The sequence below is a fragment of the Coenobita brevimanus genome, chromosome 12 (assembly GCF_032717465.1).
Source record: "Coenobita brevimanus isolate Jiangsu-jjx chromosome 12, ASM3271746v2, whole genome shotgun sequence".
Taxonomy (NCBI): Eukaryota; Metazoa; Arthropoda; class Malacostraca; order Decapoda; family Coenobitidae; genus Coenobita; species Coenobita brevimanus.
In genome coordinates this window covers 7348804-7371567 of record NC_136965.1, presented here as the reverse complement: position 1 = coordinate 7371567, position 22764 = coordinate 7348804, and the positions used below count along the sequence as shown (strand labels likewise).

General features: G+C 43.9%; 1 protein-coding gene across 1 annotated transcript in view; it reads left to right on the top strand.

The window, feature by feature from the left end:
* Nucleotides 1-22764, top strand: part of LOC145413487 (tRNA (carboxymethyluridine(34)-5-O)-methyltransferase alkbh8) — a 386005-nt gene that overhangs the window by 185199 nt on the left and 178042 nt on the right. The window contains exon 5 of the mRNA XM_080283187.1: nucleotides 21926-22123. Within this exon, the coding sequence (XP_080139313.1) occupies nucleotides 21926-22123 (198 nt within the window). The remainder of the gene's footprint in view (nucleotides 1-21925; nucleotides 22124-22764) is intronic.

The following is a 22764-nucleotide window of genomic DNA, read 5'->3' as shown; positions in this document are numbered from 1 at the left end:
CTCCCCAAATACATACAGTACTGTTTTTGTGTTTTACGTGGATTTTCTTTCAAATTGGTATCTTTCACGTTATTGTGAAAGTTCCTCAACATTAGTAATGCATTGGTAGGTCATACAAACAGTACAGTAAAAGCAACATTTTCATTACGGTAAGTAGGTCACAAACAGTAACAACACACAACATCACTTCATCTACGCATCATTCGTCGTCTGCTGCTGTCCCTCCTCACCCCGCTCCCCCACCTCCAGCCCTCTCCCACCTCCCGTCACTCCCCCTCTTCGCTCTGCTGTCCTGATATGTAAAGACTTAATTTACCATAATGAAACAGATACAATATATATATATATATATATATATATATATATATATATATATATTTATATATATATGTGTGTGTGTACTGTATATTCAGCTGAATAAATTAAACCGTCCCCGAGACGGTCTATCAGCTCGGGATCGTCCAAGGCGCGCTCAGTTAATTTGAAAACATCACTTACTTGTAAAGTCACGTTAGATCGAGAAACCCTTGTTAGTTAAACATATCTCCTTAAATATTTGCTCGTGCTAAAACGAAAACGCGCTGTTTAAACTCGCATTAGTTGAGAGGTTACTGTATGTATAATGTAAGAGAGTTGAATTAAGGCAATACATGCGTTAAGGTAGCCTGCCGAGTTTTTATGCCCTCTTCCTCTGTTCTGGTGTCCTGGTTCTGGTCTCGAAAGAGGACCCCGCACAGTAGCTAGTGTCTTTAGGGCAAGAAGCCAACCTAAAAACGTCAAGCATAACATTTATTAACCCCTAAAAGACGGGTGTTCACATATGCTACCTGAGGGTACTAGGATGAAATAGATGGATGCTTGCATATGCAGTCATGAATCCCCCCCACCCCCACCCCCAACCAACCCCCTATCCCCAACAGCCACACATCCCCCCATCCCCACCCCTCCACCCCTTCACTCCCTACCACCACCCTAACTGCCCCCCATCCCCCAATCCCATCCCAGTCCCCCTCCACCCCCTACCACCACCCTAACTGCCCCCCACCCCCCAACCCCATCCCAATCCCCCTCCACCCCCTACCACCACCCTAACTGCCCCCCACCCCCCAACCCCATCCCAATCCCCCTCCACCCCCCACCACCACCATCCCCCCACACACCCCACACCCCACCATCCCCCCTACCCCTACTCACTACCCTCTCTCATCCCCCCACCCCTACACCCCCATCCCCACTCCCAACCTTAACCCCCTCCCCTGCACCTCCCACCCCCACAAACCCCTCACCGCATCGCATCCACTGATTATGCCCATCCTGAACATACTGTACGTCAAAACATTCCAATGCCTATCTTCTAGGGGTTAACAAATAAATAAAATGAACGACACAAGTCTTTTCTGATCATCTGACTAGCACAAACAAACATGTTCTTGTACTCCACACCTCCGATGTTAAGGTATTTTCTCACATCCAGTCTTGACTTATATTCTCAGTGTGGTGGTAGGTGGTGGTGACCATCATCCACTCACTTGATGTAATGCTGCCTACTTTTTCCCTCACCTTTATCATTCTTTTTCTGTGTCTGTCCTCATCTCTTCTTATTTCTCCCATATTTCCTGTCACTTTTTATTACTCTTCTTTCTTTTTCAGGTAGCTTTACATTGAGTGACAAGCCTAATGATTTCTTGTAAGCCGGGAAACTGTTTACAGTGCTGGGTGGTAACAATACAACCAAGCTATATGTGTTCTCTGTCTGTCAATAAGTGGGTTAGCAGAGAGTTAGTGCCACTTCCCATAAAACAGCTAACTCAGAGTCAAACAGCCACCCCTTACAGGATTATGGCATCTAGCTCTATCTATCTATCTATCTATAGCCCGACGCCCTAATCCCGCAAAGGGTGGCCGCAGACAAAACGCCTCCAAGTCACTCTGTCACCCACCATTTGACTCCCCTCCCCCCAACTCACCCCCCCCTCCCTCATATACCTCTCAACTCCATCCCTCCACCTCATCCTCGGTCTACCCCTCCCTCTTCCTCCCTCCACCTCACCTACATACACCCTCTTAGTCAGTCTTTCATTCTCCATTCTCTCCACATGTCCAAACCACCTCAGTGTATTTCTCCTAATCTTTTTAACCACATCCACATCTACCCCACAACGTTCCTTCACTTCTTCATTCGTCAACCTGTCCCTCCACGTCACTCCACATGCTCCTCTCAAGTAACTCATTTCCACTGCTCTCACTCTTGACTTGTTCCCCTCTTGCAAGGTCCATGCCTCGCTTCCATACGTCAGGGTAGGGATCACAATACCATCATGCAGTGACTTCTTAACTTCCATACTCACCTCCCTATTTCTCATCAATGCTTTCAGTGTACCAACAACCTTTCTTCCCTGCTGTACCCTTTCATGTACTTCATCCCCCAAAGTTCCATCCTTATTCATCACACTACCCAAGTACTTGAATGCAGTCACATTCTCCATATCCTCACCATCCAACCTTACTGCACACTCTGTGACTTCATTCCTCTCAAACACCATAACTTTACTTTTGTTTACATTAACTTTCAGCTTCCTCTTCCTACACACTGTCCCAAATTCATTCACCAAACCTTGCAACTCCCATTCATCTTCACTCAACAATACTGTATCATCAGCAAACAGCAACACCGGAAGCTTCCAAATCTCACCCTCATTCATTAGGGCCACCCCCACATCCACTGCCCTACCTTGCACCTCCTTTACAACCCCATCCATATATATATTAAACAGCCATGGAGACATCACACACCCCTGTTTCAGTCCCACATTGAGATCAAAGAACTCACTCAGCTCACCATCCACTCGCACCGTAGCCCTAGCTCCCTCGTACATACTCTTCACAGCACTCAACAATTTCCCCTCCACTCCATATATTCTTAATACCTTCCACATACATTGCCTATCTATTCTGTCATAAGCTTTCTCCAAGTCCATGAAGGCAGCATACACTTTCCTTCCCTTCTCTAGATACTTCTCCACTAAACATCTTAGAACAAATATCTGATCTACACACCCTTTTCCCTTCCTAAATCCCCCTTGTTCTTCTCCAACTAGCTCCTCTGTCATATGCCTAACCAAATCAATGAGTATTCTACCATATATTTTACCAATCACACTAAGAAGGCAAATACCCCTATGGTTACCACATACTTCTCTCTCCCCTTTTCCTTTGTACAGAGGAACAGTTATACCTGATTTCCAGTCCTCTGGAACCCTTCCCTCTTCCCAAGCCAATCTACACTACTTCCATATCCACTCCACAACAATCTCACCCCCATACCTAAGCATTTCAGCACACACTTCATCAATTCCTGGGGCCTTTCCCAGCTTAATCTTCTTCATCGCTTCCACTACTTCCGCCCTACTGATCTCTTCCTCCCTCCTCTCATCTCTTCTTCTCCCAGCCATTCCCCAACCACTTATACCCACACTGCTCTCACTCTCTACATTCAACAAATCCTCAAAGTGCTCCTTCCATCTCCTCAATTTCTCTCTCTTCTCCACCAACAATCTATTATTCCTATCTTTCACTCCCCTACTATTTCCCCTTTCACACTGCCTTACTTTCTTTACCTCCTTCCAAAACAATTTCTTACTCTCCCTCCATTTCACACTCAGATTCCTCCCAAACTCTTCATCCACTTTCTTCTTACTTTCCTTCACCAGTCTCTTAACCTCCCTTCTCCTGCTCACATATACCTCTCTCTTCTGTCTCTCATCTTCTCCCCAACCTCTACTCACCAACCATTCACCATATGCCTTCTTCTTTTGTTCCACAGCTCGTTTCACCTCATCATTCCACCATGCTGTCCCTTGCACACCCTTGCATCTCCTCCTTACTCCACAAACCGCCTCACACGCTGCGCTTATCTCTTCCGTGAATATCTTACATACGTCTTCCACCCCTTCCATCTGCTCTAGCTCATACCTTCCCAATCTTTCTTCCACTATGCTCTTATACTCGTCATTTTCTCACTATCTTGCAATTTCTCCACTCTTCTCATAGGAGCTGCTTCCTCCTGTATTCCCCTTCGTCTCCTCAACCACTTTCTTTGCAGCTCTACCTTGGCCATCACTAAATGATGGTCCGAGACTCCATTTCCCCACCCTCTCCATACTCTTGCATCCAACACTTGTCTTCTCATTCGCTCATCCACACACACGTAGTATATCATTGCCTTTTGTTCAACAAGTTCACCATCCATCCTCCTCATTACTCTCCATGTATACCGGTGGATCATCTTATGACGAAAGTAGGTGTTGGCTATTGCCAACCCCTTACCAGCACAGATGTCCACCAAAGCACTACCATTCCCATCTACTTCAGCTGGCACACCCCACTGACCAACCACTCCATCCACTCATACATTCCCAACTTTGCCATTCATGTCTTCAATCAACAACACTCTCTCGCTCCTCTCAAACTTGTCCATACATGCTTCTACTCTCGCCCAAAACTCATCTTTCACTCTTGCCACTCGATCCTTTGTTGGAGCATACACACATACAATCGCCCATGCTTGTATACCTACTTTCATCCTCACCCATACAATCCTTGCACCCACTGTTCCATACTCTCTTATATTCTCCTTGCACTTCTTGCTTATCATCAGACATACTCCCTCTCTTGCCCTCTCATTCTCACTGACTCCCGCATATATACCTACACCGTATTCCCATTCTCTCATCCTTTCACCTTCCCATTTAGTTTCAGTCAATCCACATATATCCACTTTTGCATCCTCAAGCACCTGGACAATCTCTCTCTCTTTCACTTCATCATTCACTCCTCTCACATTCCATGTTCCCACCCTCAGAATGTCCTTTGTCCGTTCCTTAGTCGTCAACGTATGGTCCGTCCGGGTCCGAGGCGCTTTATTTGCTTTTTTAGTTAGTTCTTTTTACGGGGTGGGGCACTAACCCACCACCAACCCTTTTAGTCGCCTCTTACGACAAGCAGGGATACTGGGGGAGTATTCTTGAAACCCCCCTACCCCCAGGGGGTAGCTACAGATAGATATATAGATGGATAAGAGTACTGTATTGTAAAATGCCCTTGATGCCTCATTACCTACAAACAACACATTCGGTTCCTTAACTGAAAAAATATTCATTAACAAATAAAATGAAGAACGATTGTTTTCTGATCAGCTAACTAGCACAAACATGTTCTTGAATAAGGTACACCACTTTATTGCCTTCATTAATTATGCACTCCCACTAGCCTCTAAATGCCTCCACAATAATATCAAAATGTCTTACTTGTATATACACACTAAACAGATCTGCAGTGTTTTGCAACCTAAGTTCAATGCAGCGAAGCTATTCATGAACAGAGTAGGCAGCTGTCTATACCCTCCTCTCACTGTCATTATCTCACTGTCAGCTATATATTTGAGGAGTCTCATGGACAAGGGGCGAATGCGCCACCCCCATCAAAAATGAGTTATGCATGTTTTCCGATAGATGGAAGCACTGAAAATCTCGTGGTGAAGAGCGTTTTCCGATTCCGACCCATGTCGGTTCAGAATTCTAGGTTCAATCTCCCTTGTTTTGCACACGTGGAGGGGAGGAGGAGGAGGGCGGGGAGGGTCTGTGATTTCAGAGCAGTAGGGGCGAATGTCGGCACGCGCCCAGCCAATGGGCGAGCGGCTCCCTCTGTCAGAGTTAAAGGGCCGCCTCTCAGCCTATCAGACGCGCGCTAGCACCCCCGCTAGTCATCCCGCCAAGCACGTGAGTGAAGCCTGGCTTTGTTTACACTCTGATGACGTCCTCAACTACTAACCATTAGGCCCCCCCCCCCTCTTCACCTTGGTGTGCGGTTGGAGTTGTAAATAGTTGGTATTATAACTTTATTGTGTCAGTCATTAACAATATAATGGTTATCATACACACAATGAAACAACCTGTTGCCGATAAGATGAAAATATTTAATTAATAATTATAGGAAAATATTAATTATAGGAATTTGTGGCTGAAAATTTCACAGTATCTTAGTTTCATTTACATCTAATACAGGAATGAATTTCAAGTTGATTGAACAATAATCACTATATGCTGAAAAAACACCATCGCGTGTTTTACTGTGTGTGTGTGTGTGTGTGTGTGTGTGTGTGTGTGTTTTTTTCATTTTTTCCTGCAATATAAATTTGCCTCTTCCAGAGGATTCTAATGATATATAATAACATGCTATTCTATAGTATTCTATGTCTGCCACCTATTCCTGAACTTTAAACGCTCATAACTAAAAAAAAAAAAAAATGGCGCATTCGCCCCTTGTCCACGAGACTCCTCATTTCCCCTGATTCTGCATTTAGGCAATTGTTTCAAACGGTCCAAAAATTATGTGAGGCTGTCCAAACTCTCTCTGCTAGGCCCGACCTGAGCAGCATTGGCCAGGCAGGTCGGGCCAACCAACAGCCTGAGCCTGGGCCCAGCCCATCCATGACAGACAGGGATAGCCTGAGAACTCTTATCAGAGAGGAAGCTAAAGAAATGGAGGAGAGGAATAAAAGGAAGACATCAATAATAATTAGAGGCCTCGAGGTACAGTCCACTGACGCTGTAAATACTGCCTTCGATCCCATAACCAGACTCATTCTGGGATCCCAGGTGACTCTGTCAAAAGTAACATGCATTAACAGGGACAAAAAGTTGTACCGTGCTAAGATACTAGATGACGACGTGAGGAAAGAACTGCTAGATAATGCGAGGAAACTACATAACACCCAGTTTAGCCATATCTATATCAATAGAGACCTGACATACAACCAAAGAATAGAACTGCGTGCCAGGCGTGCACAGCGTAGCACTGCCAGTGGAGGAGCGGCCAGGGGACCCACCGATACCGGCCCAGCTAGCCCCCATGCTGCTGGAGATGCCACAGTTATACCCATGACTTCCCGAACCCAGCGCACCCCTTTGGACACTCAGGTTGCTGCAACCCACGCACAAGATAATACTGTACACCCATGAGAAATTTAAACCATTAACCTCGCAGTCCTCCCAGGCAACAGTGAGTTTTCACAATTTGAAATTAGGGTTCTGCAATGTAAATAGTATAATTAATAAATTACATGTCATCTCTAATTTTCTGTCAGACAATGGTATAGATATTTTTGGAGTCGCTGAAACCTGGCTACTGCCTGAAATCCCCGATTCATTTGTTCAGATTAATAACTTTAACCTCTCACGTACTGACACCAAAGGTAATACCCGTAAGCACGGAGTATGTACAGTAATCACTCTAATATCCGGACGCCCAATATCCGAACATCCCCACTGTCCGGACATAAGAATGTTTCATACTGTACTTTTTTCCATACTATACTTACCTCATTTCACTCTTTAATGTCCTTTATTGGTGTGAATAGGGTGTTAGGAGCTATGCATGTGCAGTAGGAAGGTGTTTTTCTGAGTTAGGCTAGGTTAGGGTCCATAAGTACCAGTCCAGGAGCCAGTCACCAGAATGTTTATTATTGTATGAACCTACTTCTAAACCCTCATTTTATGTTTCTTTTGCATTTATTTCAGTCATTTATGTGCCTTATTGGTGTGATTTGGGTCTTAAATAGGTGCTATGCATCTCCAGAGGGAGTTGTATAGGTGTTTCTCTGAGTTAGGGTCCATAAGTACAAGTCCATAAGCTGGGGCCCAATATCCGGACAGAACCAATATCCAGACCTACCTATGGCTCTATTACGTCGGATATTGGAGTGATTACTGTATATATATAAGGAGTAGAATAAGTTATGTAGGTATAAACACCAACTGTGATAATGTCTGTGCCATCCATTTAATTACATTTAACCTGTACGTAATAGTAATATATCGCCCTCCTTCTAACAGTGATGCTGATAACCAAGCATTACTAAATTTCTTACTAGACTTCTGTCCATCCAAAGAGGTACTAATTGTTGGGGACTTTAACTTACCCCTTATCAACTGGAAATCAAGCACAGCACTGGCTATGAAATATCCTCCTCTCCATCAGTCGTTCCTGGACTGTTTTGCATGTCTGGGTCTGCACCAGTGGGTAACTATGCCCACTTATCTAAGCTCAGGCACCACTCTAGATCTCGTCCTCACATCCGAGAATGATAGAGTAGGAGAAATTGAGGTAGCGAGTCCCCTGCCCAGCTGTGGACACTGCCCTGTGCTAATACAATATTATTTTCAGGCTGCTGTGGTGACAGATAGCTATTTGCACACCAAGCGCTCCTGGCATAAAGCCAAATACAACAAAATAAATAATCATCTGCGTGAAATAGACTGGCATTTTGAATTCCAAAGCCTGTCAATTGATGCCATGTATGACAGATTGCAGTCCATCCTTAGCCCACTAATTGAACAGTATGTGCCGAATATGCCTAGCACACCTCCCTCACCTCCCAGATCACCTCCCAAGGCCTTAAAAAACCATCGCAGGAAAGCCTGGGAAACATACAAACACTCCAGGATTGTTTATGGAAGACTATCTCCTGAGGCTTCCCGAGCTCTATCACACTACGACTCTCTCAATGACACCTTTCGTAACTACTTTACACACATGCAAATCAGTCACGAAATGTCACTGATTAGAAAACTACAGGTCTCCTCAAAACCATTTCACCAGTACATCAGAAATAAGAAAGTAGGTGTACCCTCAGTAGGCCCCATAAGATTGGACAATGGTGTGTTAACATCAGACTGTACTCAGATGGCAGAAACTTTTGCTACACATTTTTGTACAGTTTACTCAACTCATGCTCCCCACGCTCCCTTCCCTCACCAAACTTTTGAGGGTATCCTCGACACAGTGACCCTGTCCTTGCAAGAATTGAGAAATAGGCTCGCAGCACTGGACCCGAACACCAGTATGGGACCTGATGGCCTCCACCCCAGTCTTCTGAAATATTGCCAAGCCTTAGCATTACCCTTGTTTTTGATATTTCAAAAGTCTGTCACCATTGGTAAATTGCCACATGATTGGAAAAAATCCATTATCATTCCTATATTCAAGAAAGGCTCTCGACACAAACCTCTTAACTATAGGCCTATTAGCCTAACCTCTGTCTGCTGCAAAACCCTGGAAAGATTCATTACAGAGGCATTATACAACTACCTTGACACTAATGGAGTGCTGTCAAATGAGCAGTATGGATTCAGACAGGGTAGAACTGTAGATGACCAACTGTTACTCGTGTATAATGATGTTACGTCGTGGATGGATGCTGGATATGTTGTGAATGTTGTCTTGTTTGACTTTAGCAAAGCCTTTGACATAGTCAACCATTCGATACTCACTGACAAGCTGAGGCTACTTGGGGTCAGTGGTTCCTTGCTAACTTGGATCTCTGATTTCCTGTCCGGCCGCACCATGCAAGTGTCTGTGTCTGGCTGCGCCAGTTCCTCAAGGAATGTTATCAGTGGTGTTCCCCAGGGATCTGTTCTAGGCCCCTTGCTCTTTCTGGTATATATAAACTTTCTACCCTCATGCATACGCTCCAAATGTAAATTCTTTGCTGACGACATGAAGATTTACCTCAAGTTGCGCCAAAACACTTGTTCCACATTAGCTGCAGATATAAGTACATGCCAGAAGGACATTGATATGGTCTACAGTGTCGCTGAGTCCTGGGGTTTATGTTTTAATCTTGACAAGTGTACTGTTCTGCGATGTCAGAGAGGCCCAGTAGACTGGAATTCTATTGGCACACTTCAGTACTATCACATGAACAACACCAGGCTCTCCGTAGAAACTACTCACAAAGACTTGGGTATCTTGGTTGACAGTTCACTAAAATTTCATTCGCATATAAGAAATACTGTAAAAAAGGCAGCAGGCCTGTCAAATAATTTACTTAGGTCCACCCTCTGTCGAGACCGAGATTTTATGTTGACTTTATACAAATCCCACATCAGACCCATCATGGAGTTTGGCTCCACTGTATGGAACACAGGCTACCACGGAGATCAGAGGCTCCTGGAGTCTGTACAGCACAGATGGACTAAGCAAATCAATGGCCTGTCCGAACTCAGTTATGCTGACCGTCTGAAAAACCTGGGCCTGTATTCTGTAAAAGGGAGACTGATCAGAGCTGACCTCATTAAATGCTGGAAAATCTTCCATCGCCAGTCCCCAATTGCACCGACTGAGCTCTTTTCTCTTCCTTCGTTAACTCACACCAGGGGCCATAGATTCAAGGTGGCCAAGCCCCGCACTTCAGTTGAGTGTAGACGCAGGTTTTTCAGCATCAGATGTATAGACCTCTGGAACTCTCATTCAGATGATGCTGTTAGCGCTGACTCAGTTGCATCATTTAAAAAGTCCCTCCACTCACAACTAGGTCACATCCTGTTCGACTATATTGAATAACTACGACTCTTGATTCGAAGTTCTTCAAGTAGTGCAACTACCGTGCATATGGCACATAACTCAGCCTCTAATCAATAGTCTATTCTGATGATGATGTATATAGGAAACGCGGCTGGCGTGCCAGCAGGTATGGGCTGCCCTACTTCTTGAAAAGCAGATTCCTACCGAGCCATACTGTTAATTGTAGTAGGGTAGCCAACCAGGCGAGTAAACCAGGCGAGTAAACTGATCAGAATTAAATAAAAACAGTCATTGACATCAAAACATATCTCCTTTGTTGTATGTGTACTCTGTATACCTTTACAGTAATCCCTGTACTATCCGGATGCCCACTATCCAGACTCCCCACTTACCGGACATTGTGGGCCTGGACCTTCAGAAGCCAAAAATGGCCAAAAAAAAGAAAAAGATACCCCCAAAATCCTAATTTTTTCCCTACCGCAATTTGAAATTGGCATGCAGCGCCGAACAGCTGTGTTTAATCACGGCCCCTTCACCCCTTCCTTCCTACCCCCTCACCAGTTACTGCATAACCACCACCGTGAGTAGATGTTCACCGCAGTGGATGCCGCACGTGCTTGTTTTTGTGAATAAACTGCAATACCTCGCCACTAGACCACATGGGAATTTAGTGTTGTGCATTGTTAAGAAATTGGAATTTAGGGTGCAAAGAATTAAGTGTGGAGTGCAAACTGGTGGTTGAAACTGGCATGGCGCAATTAAGAACAGAATGTGCAGTGTTAAACAATTATAACTCACAGTGCAAAGAATTCAGTGTAGCACAACACTGGATTACTGTATGTGCTTCAAGAGCATTTTCACCACTGCCAGAGCCTTAGAGGAGGCAGCCACAGACGTGCTTTAAGTACCTTGTACACTGATAAATATTTTCCATACATCTAATTCCTCATTCTCTGGTTCCTTTTCATTTATTTCATGCTTTATGTTCATTATTGGTGTGAATAGGGTCTTAAATAGGTGCTATGCATGTCTGGTAGGGAGTTATTTAGGTGGCTTTCAAAGTTAGGCTGGGTTAGCTTCCATAAGTACCAGCCCAGGAGGCAGGACTATCCAGACAAACCCACTTCCCGGATATGCCTTTGGCTCTATTACTGTACATCGGATAGTGGAGGGACTACTGTTTAAGAATGAACATTTCGGTCAGTCAGTCATATCTGGTAAAGTGAAAACCTCTTCTGGTATTCTTAGTGACATTGCTGCCTCCCAGCTGCTACACACATGCTCACACATGCAAGGAAGTAATTTGTTAGTGAAGAAGTAATTTAAGTGAAACAAAGTTAAAATGAGACTTGAAAGTAGAGGTGATGTGAGTGAATATAATATATGGAGAAGAGATAGAGAGGTAGAGCTGGGGGGAGAGCTTTAAAAATGATAAAAAATAATCTGAAGGCAAGACATGTAGAAATAGAGATTAAGTAGGAGGAAAGTGATGCTGGTAATAATGTAGTACTAGTACCCCTCCCAGTAAAACAAATATCTCAAAGTCAAATGGCCACTCCGTATGGGAATATGGCGATTGGCAATAGATAGGTAGATAGACATGGAGTTATAGATAACATGAACTGGCAAGAGAGAACTTACTGATCCGAAATATTAAAGAAAGTACAAGAACAAGATGTGATGATGAATTATCAAAGTTAGATCTTTTTTTCACAAAAGATCCCAATGATTCATTCATTGCCAGACGCCATGTATCCCAAACGGGGTGGCCAAGGGCTTAGAGTTAATTGTTTTACAGGGAGGGGCACTATTCCTTCACCAACCCCACTTGACACGTAGGGATGCCAACAGCATCTGGTGTTCCCAGGCGGTCACCCATCCAAGTACTAATCAGACCAATGATATCCCAGTTATAAAGTACTGTTGTTCCCTAGGTAAGAGTGATAGTATACTAATTGAAGTTGACATTATGAACTGGCAAGAAGATGAAATAAGCATCATAAAGAAAATAGATATTATTATAGCAAAGCTGTTTTCTTTTTTTTTTCTTTCTTTTTTTCTTTTTTTTTTCTTTGTGAGGAAGAAAGAACCAAAGGCCATGAGCCTGCAGTAACAGTTCCCTCCAAGAGAAAAACAAAATACAATAGAGAGCCAAATTCAAGATCCGATCATTTGGAGATGCCTGGACACACTGCGTTTGAAAGACTGGAGATCATAGGCAGCAGGAAATACAGATAGAGGGAGACAGTTCCAGAGCTGACCTGTTGCATAAATGAAAGACTGGGAGTAACGGTTAACTCTTGCATTAGAGAGTTGGACAGAAAAGGGATGAGAGTTTGCTGCCAGACGGGTGCTACGCGCCCGTCGTAGAGGTGGAGGAATGCAAGCGGACAGTTCAGAGGAGCAGTGACCATTAAAGTAGTGATAGAAAAGAGATAAAGATGCAACAGTGCGGCGAAGAGACAGAGGTTGAAGGGAGTCAGTAAGAGGAGGAGAGTTAATGATACGAAAAGTCTTTGACTCCACCCTATTGAGAAGAGCTGTATGTGGGGAGCCTCCCCACACATGAGAGTCGTACTCCACACAGGGGCGGATAAAACCCCTGATTAGAGTCAACAATTGTGCAGGGGTAAAGAAAGAGCGGAGACGGCTTAGCACACCCAATCTCTTGGAAGCAGATTTTACAAGAGATGTAATATGATCTTTCCAAGATAAGTCCCGAGTAAATGAAACCCCAAGCATGTTCAAGGATGATGCAGGATTAAGCTGAATATTATTAAACATTAATGGGTATACCTGTGGAAGATTTTGTCGGGTTGATAGGTGTAAGAACTGAGTCTTAGATGCATTAAAGACAACCATATTATTTTTACCCCAGTCAGAGATACGAGCCAAGTCAGACATTAGGTGTGCCATAGCCTCATCCCTTGTTTGTTGAAGTAACTGTTGAGATGGGCGTTGCGGGAACCGAATGGAAAGGTGAAGGGTGGAGTCATCAGCGTATGAGTGGATAGGGTTAGATGTACAGCTTAGAAGATCATTGATGAATAAAAAGGAAGAGAGTTGGTGATAGGACAGAGCCCTGAGGAACACCACTGTTGATAGATCTAGGAGAAGAACGATGGCCGTCTACAACAGCGGCCATAGAACGACCAGAAAGGAAGCTAGCGATGAAGGCACAGATAGAAGGATAGAAACCGTAGGAGGGCAGTTTGGAAATTAAAGATTTATGCCAGACTCGATCGAAAGCCTTTGAGATGTCAAGTGCAATGGCAAAGCTTTCGCCAAAGTCCCGAAAGGAGGATGACCAGGAGTCTGAAAGGTAGGTGAGAAGATCGCCAGTAGAGCGTCCCTGACGGAACCCATACTGACGATCGGAAAGAAGGTTGTGATAGGAAAGATGCCTTAAAATTTTTCTATTAAGAATTGACTCGAAAACTTTTGAAATACAGGACGTTAAAGCAATTGGACGATAGTTGGAGGGTTGGGAGTGGTCACCCTTCTTTGGGACTGGCTGAATGAGAGCAAACTTCCAGCAAGAAGGAAAGGTACAAGTTGACAGACAAAGGCAAAAGAGTTTGCCTAGGCAGGGTGTAAGCACAGAAGCACAGTTCTTGAGAACAACAGGAGGGACCCCATCAGGCCCATATGCCTTGTTAGTACTGAGGCCAGTGATGGCAGAAAATACATCAACTGAAGAAATTTTAATGTCAGCCATGAGGAAGTCAGAGGGGGGAAGTGATGGAGGAACAGCACCGGAATCGTCTAAGGTGGATTTGGAGGAGAAAGTCTGTGCGAAGAGATCTGCTTTATCAGTAGAAGAAATAGCTACAGAACCATCAGAGTAGAAAAGAGGAGGGAAGGATGATGAGGTAAAGTTGTTAGAAAGATTTTTGACAAGGTGCCAGAAGGAGCGGGAAGAATTCGAGTTGGAGAGTTGAGAGCATTTACAGTAGTATGGATGAAATTATTTTTAGTAGAGCGAAGAACAGACTTAGCACGATTCCGGGCAGAAACGTAAAGATGATGTGATTCAGGGGTGGGTTGGCTCCGGTACCTTTTGTAGGCCTTCTCCTTGTTGCGGACAGCATTAGAACAAGCGTGATTAAACCAAGGCTTTCTTGCGTTAGTCAAAGGATATGAGAAAGGAATGTATGCTTCCATGCCCGAGAGAATAACCTCCGTAATGCGCAAGGCACACTCAGATGGCTCACGGCCATGGAAGCAATAATCATTCCAGGGAAAATCAAAGAAGTACAGCCTGAGGGCCTCCCAGTCCGTGGCTCCAAAATGCCACAGACAACGTTTCCCTGGAGGGTCCACAGGCCGTACCGGAGTGATAGGACAGGTTAAGGTAATAAGGTTGTGATCGGAGGAGCCCAACGGAGAGAAAAGATTAACAGAGTAAGCAGAAGGATTAGTTGTGAGGAAGAGGTCAAGTATGTTGGAGCTCTCTCCAAGGCTGTCAGGGATACGGGTAGGGTGCTGTACAAGCTGCTCTAGGTCATTAAGGATAGAAAAGATGTAGGCTTGTTCACCAGGTGGATCTGTGAAAGGAGAGGAGAGCCAAAGGTGGTGGTGAACATTGAAATCTCCAAGAATGGAGATTTCAGAGAAAGGAGAAATGGACAGAATGTGTTCCATCGTAGAAGTAAGATAGTCGAAGAATTTTTGATAGTCAGTAGAATTAGGGGATAAGTAAACAGCACAGATATATTTAGTCAGAGAATGACAGGAAAGCCGAAGCCAGAGTGTGGAGAATTCAGAAGAATCAAGTTCAGGAACACGAGAGCAAGATAAGTCGTTGCATATATATACACAACAGCCACCTTTGGCTTTTAAATGAGTATAGAGAAAGTAGGAGGATACAGAAAAGGGTTTGCTGTCAGTTGCCTCAGACAGCTGAGTCTCCGTTAGAAAAAGAAGGTGAGGGTTTAGAGGAGGAGAGGTGGTTGCTAGGTTTTAATGCTTTGAGAACCCCAGGTTAGAGTGATAGTATACTAATTGAAGTTGATGTTATGAACTGGGAAGAAGATGAAATAAAGCATCATAAAGAAAATGGATATAATGATAGCAAAGCTGTTGCTAGGTTTTAATGCTTTGAGAAGATATTTCACGGAATATGATATGAGAGAGTCTAATGATTCAAAGGATGTAGAAAATAAATACTTTCAATTTAAGGAAGCCTACATTGAGAATGTTAATAAATATATTCGCAAATATGAAGCAAAATTTGAGAAGGAAAAGGAATGTTTAATGATTAATGTAGAGTAGCAGTGGAAAAGAGAAACAAACAATGCAATATGTCAAGGAAAACTAGGAGTACATCAGCATCAAAGAGATATAAAAATTTTAGAAATGATTGTGTGAGGATTAGAAGAGAAGCAGCAGCTAAATAAAAAGAGAAGTGTGGAAGTGATCCAAAATTGTTTTACAGGTACAGTATATAAACAGTGGAAAGAAAATATGAGATAGAATTGTAAGATTAAAAGATGTAGTTCTGCTCTCGGATGATTGCCCTTTCGTCTCTTCCTTCCTTCCTCTTCTGTCTTTCTTTTCTTCATTCTTTCCTCCTCCTCCTGTCCATGGGTGGGTCTACACTGAGTGACAAACCAAATGGTTTCCTGTACACCAGGAAACCATGTACTATGCTGGATGGTAACTATATAACCAAATTATGGTGCCTGGTGGTTTAGTGGGTAATTAAGGCTCTCCAATCGGATCTGTATTTTGTTTTTGTTAATTTGGAAAAGGCCTTTGACAGAGTCCCTAGAGAGGTGGTGAAGTGGGCAATGAGAAAGCTTGGCTTGGAGGAGTGGCTGGTTAGGGTGGTTATGGCCATGTATGTGGGTGCTTGCACCCAGGTAAGAGTGAATGGAGATTTGAGTGATGAGCTTTCCATGAATGTTGGTATGCATCAAAGGTAAGTTTTGAGTCCCATGTTGTTTATCATGGTACTTGAAACCTTCTCACGCGACTTCAGAAATGGACTCCCGTCGGAGATGTTGTATGCTGATGATTTAGTGTTGATTGCAGAGAATGAAAGGGAGTCGGAGGAAAGATTTAGAAAGTGGAGAGATGGTATGGGGCACAAGGGCCCAAAGTAAATGCAGATAAAACAAACGTGATGATATATAGGGTTGGTGGCGGTACAGTCAAATATGAGGGAGAGTGGCCACATGCAGTTTGCCACAAGGGCGTGGGAAGTAATTCCATCTTTTGCACTGTGTGATAAATGGGTGCACAAGAGATGTAATGGTATTAGAGGTAGACTGTGAGATAATACTAATTTTATGTGTGCTGTGTGTCTGGGAGAGCAGATGGAGATTGTCAGGCATGAAGGGATTGAACTTACTGATGATTCTCTTGAGTGTGTGGAAGAGTTTTCGTACTTGGGAAACATGTTATGTGCTGGAGGTGGACTGGAGCTAGTTCTGTGGCTAGGGTGAGAAGTGGTTGGAAGAAGTTCAGGGAGCTGTTTCCTCTCCTGACACTGAGAGGACTCTTCCTGCATGCTAAGGGGTCTTTGTATGCAGCATGTGTTAGGAGTGTGATGCTGTATGGTAGTGAGACCTGGACAGTAAAGGAAGAGGATATTCGCAGGCTCAGACGTACAGAAATGACAATGATTAGGTGGATGTGTAGTGCATCCCTGCATGCAAGGCCTTGGGGGGGCTGGGTTTACGATGGAAGAGTTGAGAGGAAGGATGGGACTGGAGTGTATTGGTGTTGTGATGAGGATGGGTAGATTGAGATGGTTTGGGCATATGGAGAGGATGGGGGATGATAATTGGGTGCAGAAGGTGATTAAATATTAATAAAATATTAATAAGGTGAGAAGTGTTAATATTGGAGGTGGGGTTTCAAGGGGTAGACCGAGAAAGATATGGGACGAGGTCATTAAGTGTGACCTCAGGGTTAAGGGACTGAACAGGAGGCTGCCATAGATCGTGCAGCATGGAGAGCCGCCATTAGGTGACCAAGGCCAATGCATGCAAGCATGTTGGAGCCTACAAAACAGAAACGAAACAAAACTAATCGGATTGAGCCTGCGCGGGTTCATATCCAAGGGGTGGTTGGGGCTTATTGCCCACATAATGTCACTCAGGGATGAGTAAGGCGCTCACTCTCATCTTAGATGTCAGGACCAACTTGCCTAGCCCTGGGCTGCAACGCTTCTCACAGGGCAACACGAGATTAGATGAAGGTGAGATGTTGATAATAAAGAGTATGAAAGAAAAGAAGATATGTATGAGATTATGAATAAGAAATTCTAGACAGTATTTGTAAAGGAAGAGGAATTTCTGAGCTCAGAAATAAATATTGAAAATGTGGTAAACAAAATAAATGAAATTAAATTTGAACCTGATGAGCTTTTGGAGATGATTAAAAAATATGGATTTAGCCAAAGCTATGGGACCTGACAACTTTTCTGGCTGGGTAATCAAGGAATGTGTTCAAGAAGTTAAACCAATATATGATATAATGAAATGTTTTCAGATAGAGGGAGATTTGCCAAGGGATTGGAAGGGAGCAAACATACAGTAGTCCCTCAGTTATCTGGCATAATAGAGCCAAAGCCATGTCTGGGTAATGGCAGTGTCCGGATAGTGAACAATTTCCCCCCTATTATACCCAAACCCTACCTATACCCAACCTCCAATGTATACCTAACCTATTTGTACAGTACCTCTGCCTACTTTGGCAGTGTTATCCAGTCATTCAGGCATATTTGAACATCAGAATGCACATAGAAATATCAAAAATAATTTTCAGCACCAAGAAAACTGCAAAAAAAAACACTGAAAACCAAAAATCACCCTCCCTATACACTACTGTATGTACAGTGCCCTTCCTAATTTTGGCACTGTTTTCAGGTCAGTCTTCATTATTTAGACACCAAAACACAAATAGCAATATTCTAAATGATTTTCAACAAGAAAACCATGAAAAAAACAAAAAAGAAAATAGTTGAAAACCAAAAAAAAACCTAACTATGCACTGCTGTATGTACAGTACTGCTCCTATTTTTGGCACTGTTTTCTGATTTAGACATCAAAACTCACATAGGAATATCCAAAGTAATGCAAATCATGCAAAAAAAATTTATTAATTAATTTAAAGAAAAAATACCTACTGTATACATACAGTATCCCTCCAAATTTTGGTAGTGTTTTCCGGTTATTCTGCTCTATTGAGACATCAAAACACACACAGGAATATCTATATTAATGCTAAACACCAAGAAAACAATGCATAAATAACAAAAATCCACAAAAAAACTGAAGATGGTTGGAAAATTAGTTGTCTTTGTGACACGAGTGGTAGGAGTTCCAGGGCCACACATACACACACACACAATCCACGGCCAAATATGCCATCAGAAATTGGTTATATTGGCATAAATGGTATACCATCATTTTGCTGGTGTTTATACTATAAGGTAAACTAATAAAAACAAAAAACTAATGAGGAAAATAACAAAACTGCAGTGAGAATAAATGGTGTTCGAGAGTAAAACTTACCTTCGTATAACTTCCCACCATTCTAGTGCAAAATTTTACTCTCACCTTGCAAGAGTTAAGCACTTGTCTAGGTGCTGAATTTCATGAGCTTTCTCGTGGATTTCAGAGAATTTTGATGGAACCAGTAGTATTTGAATAAATCGCAAAAAACTTTTAAAAGTCGCAGGTCAGGAGAGAGTGAGGGGGAAGCCGGGAGACCTGGCTAGCAGGGTGAGGAACATGGGAGGGTATGGAGGAGGGACAGGAAGAGGGGAGAAGTGAGGCTGTGGGCAGGATTTTCACTCCTCTGTCATGAGGGGGACGGGCACTTTCACCACTTGTAGCTTGTGATCTGTCTTACACTCTCATTGGCTATTGGGAAACACGACTCCCGGTGACCGGGTAACTTTGGACTTTTGGTGTATAGGTGGACGGGCACTTTCATCTGACTTGTGGCTTGTGGTCTCTGTTAGATGCATGGTGGTAGTTTGGAAAGATTAATCCTGGTGTGACTTTGGACATTTGGTGGGGATACGCATGGACGTTTTGACATTGCTTGGGGGTTACAGTCAGTATTACTCAGGTGCTGGTGGATCGTACGGAGTGATCAGACCAGCGCGCGACTTTGACCATTCGGTACAGGGGCTGACGGATATATTTTTTAGCTCAGGTTGTGGGTTACAGCCTATTTTCCACTCATGGCTAGAGCCCAATGGCCTCAATACCAAAATTTTGAACATGCCGGCTGGCCAGCCAAAATTCTCAGGGACTTTTACGTCTGGATAATAGCAATTAAATTTGGATAATGGTTTAATAGAGCCAAGGACCAGTATCCGGATAATGAACATGTCTGAGTACTGCACGTCCGGGTAAATGAGGGATTACTGTAGTACCAGTGTATATGAGTGGCAGCAGGGAAAACCCATTAATATATAGACCAATGTCTCTGACAAGTATTGTTTGTAATTTGTGTGAAAAAATAATAAGGAAAAGATGGGTTGTTCATTTAGAGAAAAATAAGATAACATCTAGTCAGTTTAGTTTATGAGAAGGTACTTCAGTTAACACAAACTTGTTGAATTTTTATGACAGAGTTATTAATATTTCTGGTTGGCTATTCAAGGAATGTGCTGAAGAGCTTGTTAAACCAATACACCCATACCCCATTAACCAGCGCATTGATAACCAGCGTTTTGCTAGACCGAACACAAGAAATAAGGGAACAGTCCCACAATCTGAACAGTTTGAATGTCCATTGCCCACTAGTCCGACGACCCACCTCCCCAGTCTGACATCCCGCCTCTTTCTAGGTTTGAAACAAGGCTCTCCCAGTCCTCTCGTCCTCCCTCCATCCCCTCTCATCTCCCCCTCCCCCTGTCTGTCTTCTTCCCCGCCTGTCCCTCCTCCCCCCACCACACTCACCACTGCCAGGCATGTTTCCCTCCCTCTTCCCCTGCCCTCCCCCACCCTTGTTGTCTCTATCTCTATCCCACCACCCTCCCCCTCCCCCACTTGTCTCCTCTGTGTGTGTGTGTGTGTGTGTGTGTGTGTGTGTGTGTGTGTGTGTGTGTGTGTGTGTAATTCACCGGGTCGGTCAGGATCACTTGATGGTCGTGATCGTCAGCTTTTACCCTCCCAGAAGGGAGCTGAGAGCTCATATAGTCCGATCTAAGGGCAAGGCTGTGACCTTCACACATGCACACACCAGTCCCCTTGCTCAAGGGGGACAGTAACCACCCACTTCGTCAGTGAAACTTTTCGCAACCTGAGCGTGTGTGTGTGTATGTGTGTGTGTGTGTGTGTGGGTGTGTGTGAGTGAGTGAGAGTGATGAGTGAGTGAGTAAGTGAGTGAGGGTAGTAAGTGAGTGAGAAAGGTGAATGAGTGAGTGAGTGAGTTAGTGAGTGAAACAAGGGGGGTGGGTAGTAGGGCTGTTTGGTCTTCTTGTTTCCTTCCTTGTCCCCCCACGTTCCTCCACTCCATTTGTCTCCTCCCCCACTCCTGCTTGTCTCCTCCCCCACTCCTGCTTGTCTCCCTCCCCGACCCATAACCAAATTATGGCGCCTGGTGGTTTAGTGGATAATTAAGGTACTCCAATCGGATTGAGCCTGTGTAGGTTTATATCCAAGAGATGGTTGGGGTTAATTGCTCATGTAATGCCACTCAGGGATGAGTGAGGCTGGTCACTCTTATCTTAAATGTCAGGACCAACTTGCCTAGCCCCGGGTTCCTACACTCCTCATGGGGCAACATAGGATTGGATGATGGATGGATGGATGGTATGCATGTGTATGACCATATTGACCATGTTGTGTGATGGTGTTTATAACCATGTGATATGGTGTGAGATTACAGCCATGTGGTGTGGAGGTGTTGATGACCAAGTGATGTGGCAATGTGTTTAACCATGTGGTACGGTGGTCTGTATGACATTTTGGTGTTGTGGTGTTTATATAGTGTTCAAGAAATATTTATTACCATGTTATGCAGTGGTGTTACAGTCATATGGTATGATAATATATCTGTCTGTTCTGTCTGTCTTATAAGTATATACAGTAATTAGGGGGTAACTAAAGAGATTAGAGTGAAGTCATTTATAAAATAGAAGGAGGGGGGACATGGCCATGAGCACCAACTGCTGTTGGGGGTGCAACTCTTAAGACTTTTAGAACGATTGGTCTAGAGTTCCACTCCATGTGTTTGTGCCTGCATCTTCATGTTCATTTGCATTGTTATCAGATCAAAATGACCATGAGAGAGAGGGGGCATAGCTTGAGAGGGTAATGTTCTTTTCTGAACAACAGTACACCAGTGTAAAAAATTGGTCATTGCATGCTGTACTTTCCACTGTGTCAGTTTCTCCTGTAGGGCATATTCATTACTTTCCTCTCTGATACATCATATCAGAGAAACCTGTAAGTCATACATGTCTGTCTCAGTTTGAGCATGGGAGTGTTGGCCAGCAGAGGAAAGAGAGATACAAAGAAAGATATGAAATAGTGAAATTTTTTCCCCAAATTGTACAGAAGTGGTATGATAGAATATGCTTAACATTTTGCAGGTAGCATCCTGAAGCACAGACAGGTCCGTCACTTTGGCTATGAATTTCAGTACAACACCAACTCAGTGGATAAGGACCACCCACTAACTCAGGATATACCAGCAGCTCTCTCTCATATCGTTAGGAGAATCACCGAGCGAGGGTGTATGCCAGAATCGCCTGATCAGCTTACTGTCAATAGATACCTTCCAGGTCAGGGTGAGTACTGCAGGAATGCTTTACCTTTGTACTTTATACATCAGTTATTCATTTGTCCAGATTGCACCTAACACTCATTTTGTCACCTGTGATCAGTATTTTACATATACAGGCCATCTGTCCATGTATCCATGATTTAGAAAGGGAGTAGGCTGTAACACCAGCCAGTCAGGGCTGTACTCCTGAGGAGGATGGGAATGCTAGTGATAGGTAGAACTGGAGCTCCTGTTTCACTGGCCATCAGGATATGCTGACCAACCCCCATTGCTGACCCTTTTCGGTGTGATATTAACATGGAGAGTAGGCCAGCATACTCTTCCAAACACTTTTCTCAATCTTATGCACAATGCTACATGCGCTTTACATATCACGCAGTGTACCTCACTACATGACAAGGGTTGACACCAGCAAGAGCATGCGGTCAGAAAACTTTGTCCCTGCTACCAAGTGACGGACCCAAGGGAGGCATGGCATGGGCTCCTCCAACATAGTTCTTCAAAGTGGGTTGGGATGGGGCTTGGATCTGTGCCACAGGGTGCAGGGCATTGTGGTTCCGAGGCTGCTGCTTCCACTTAATAGAGAGGGGCCTGAACCTGGGAGTAGTGCCACAGGAGGCTGCCCTATCATTGGGTGTATAATGG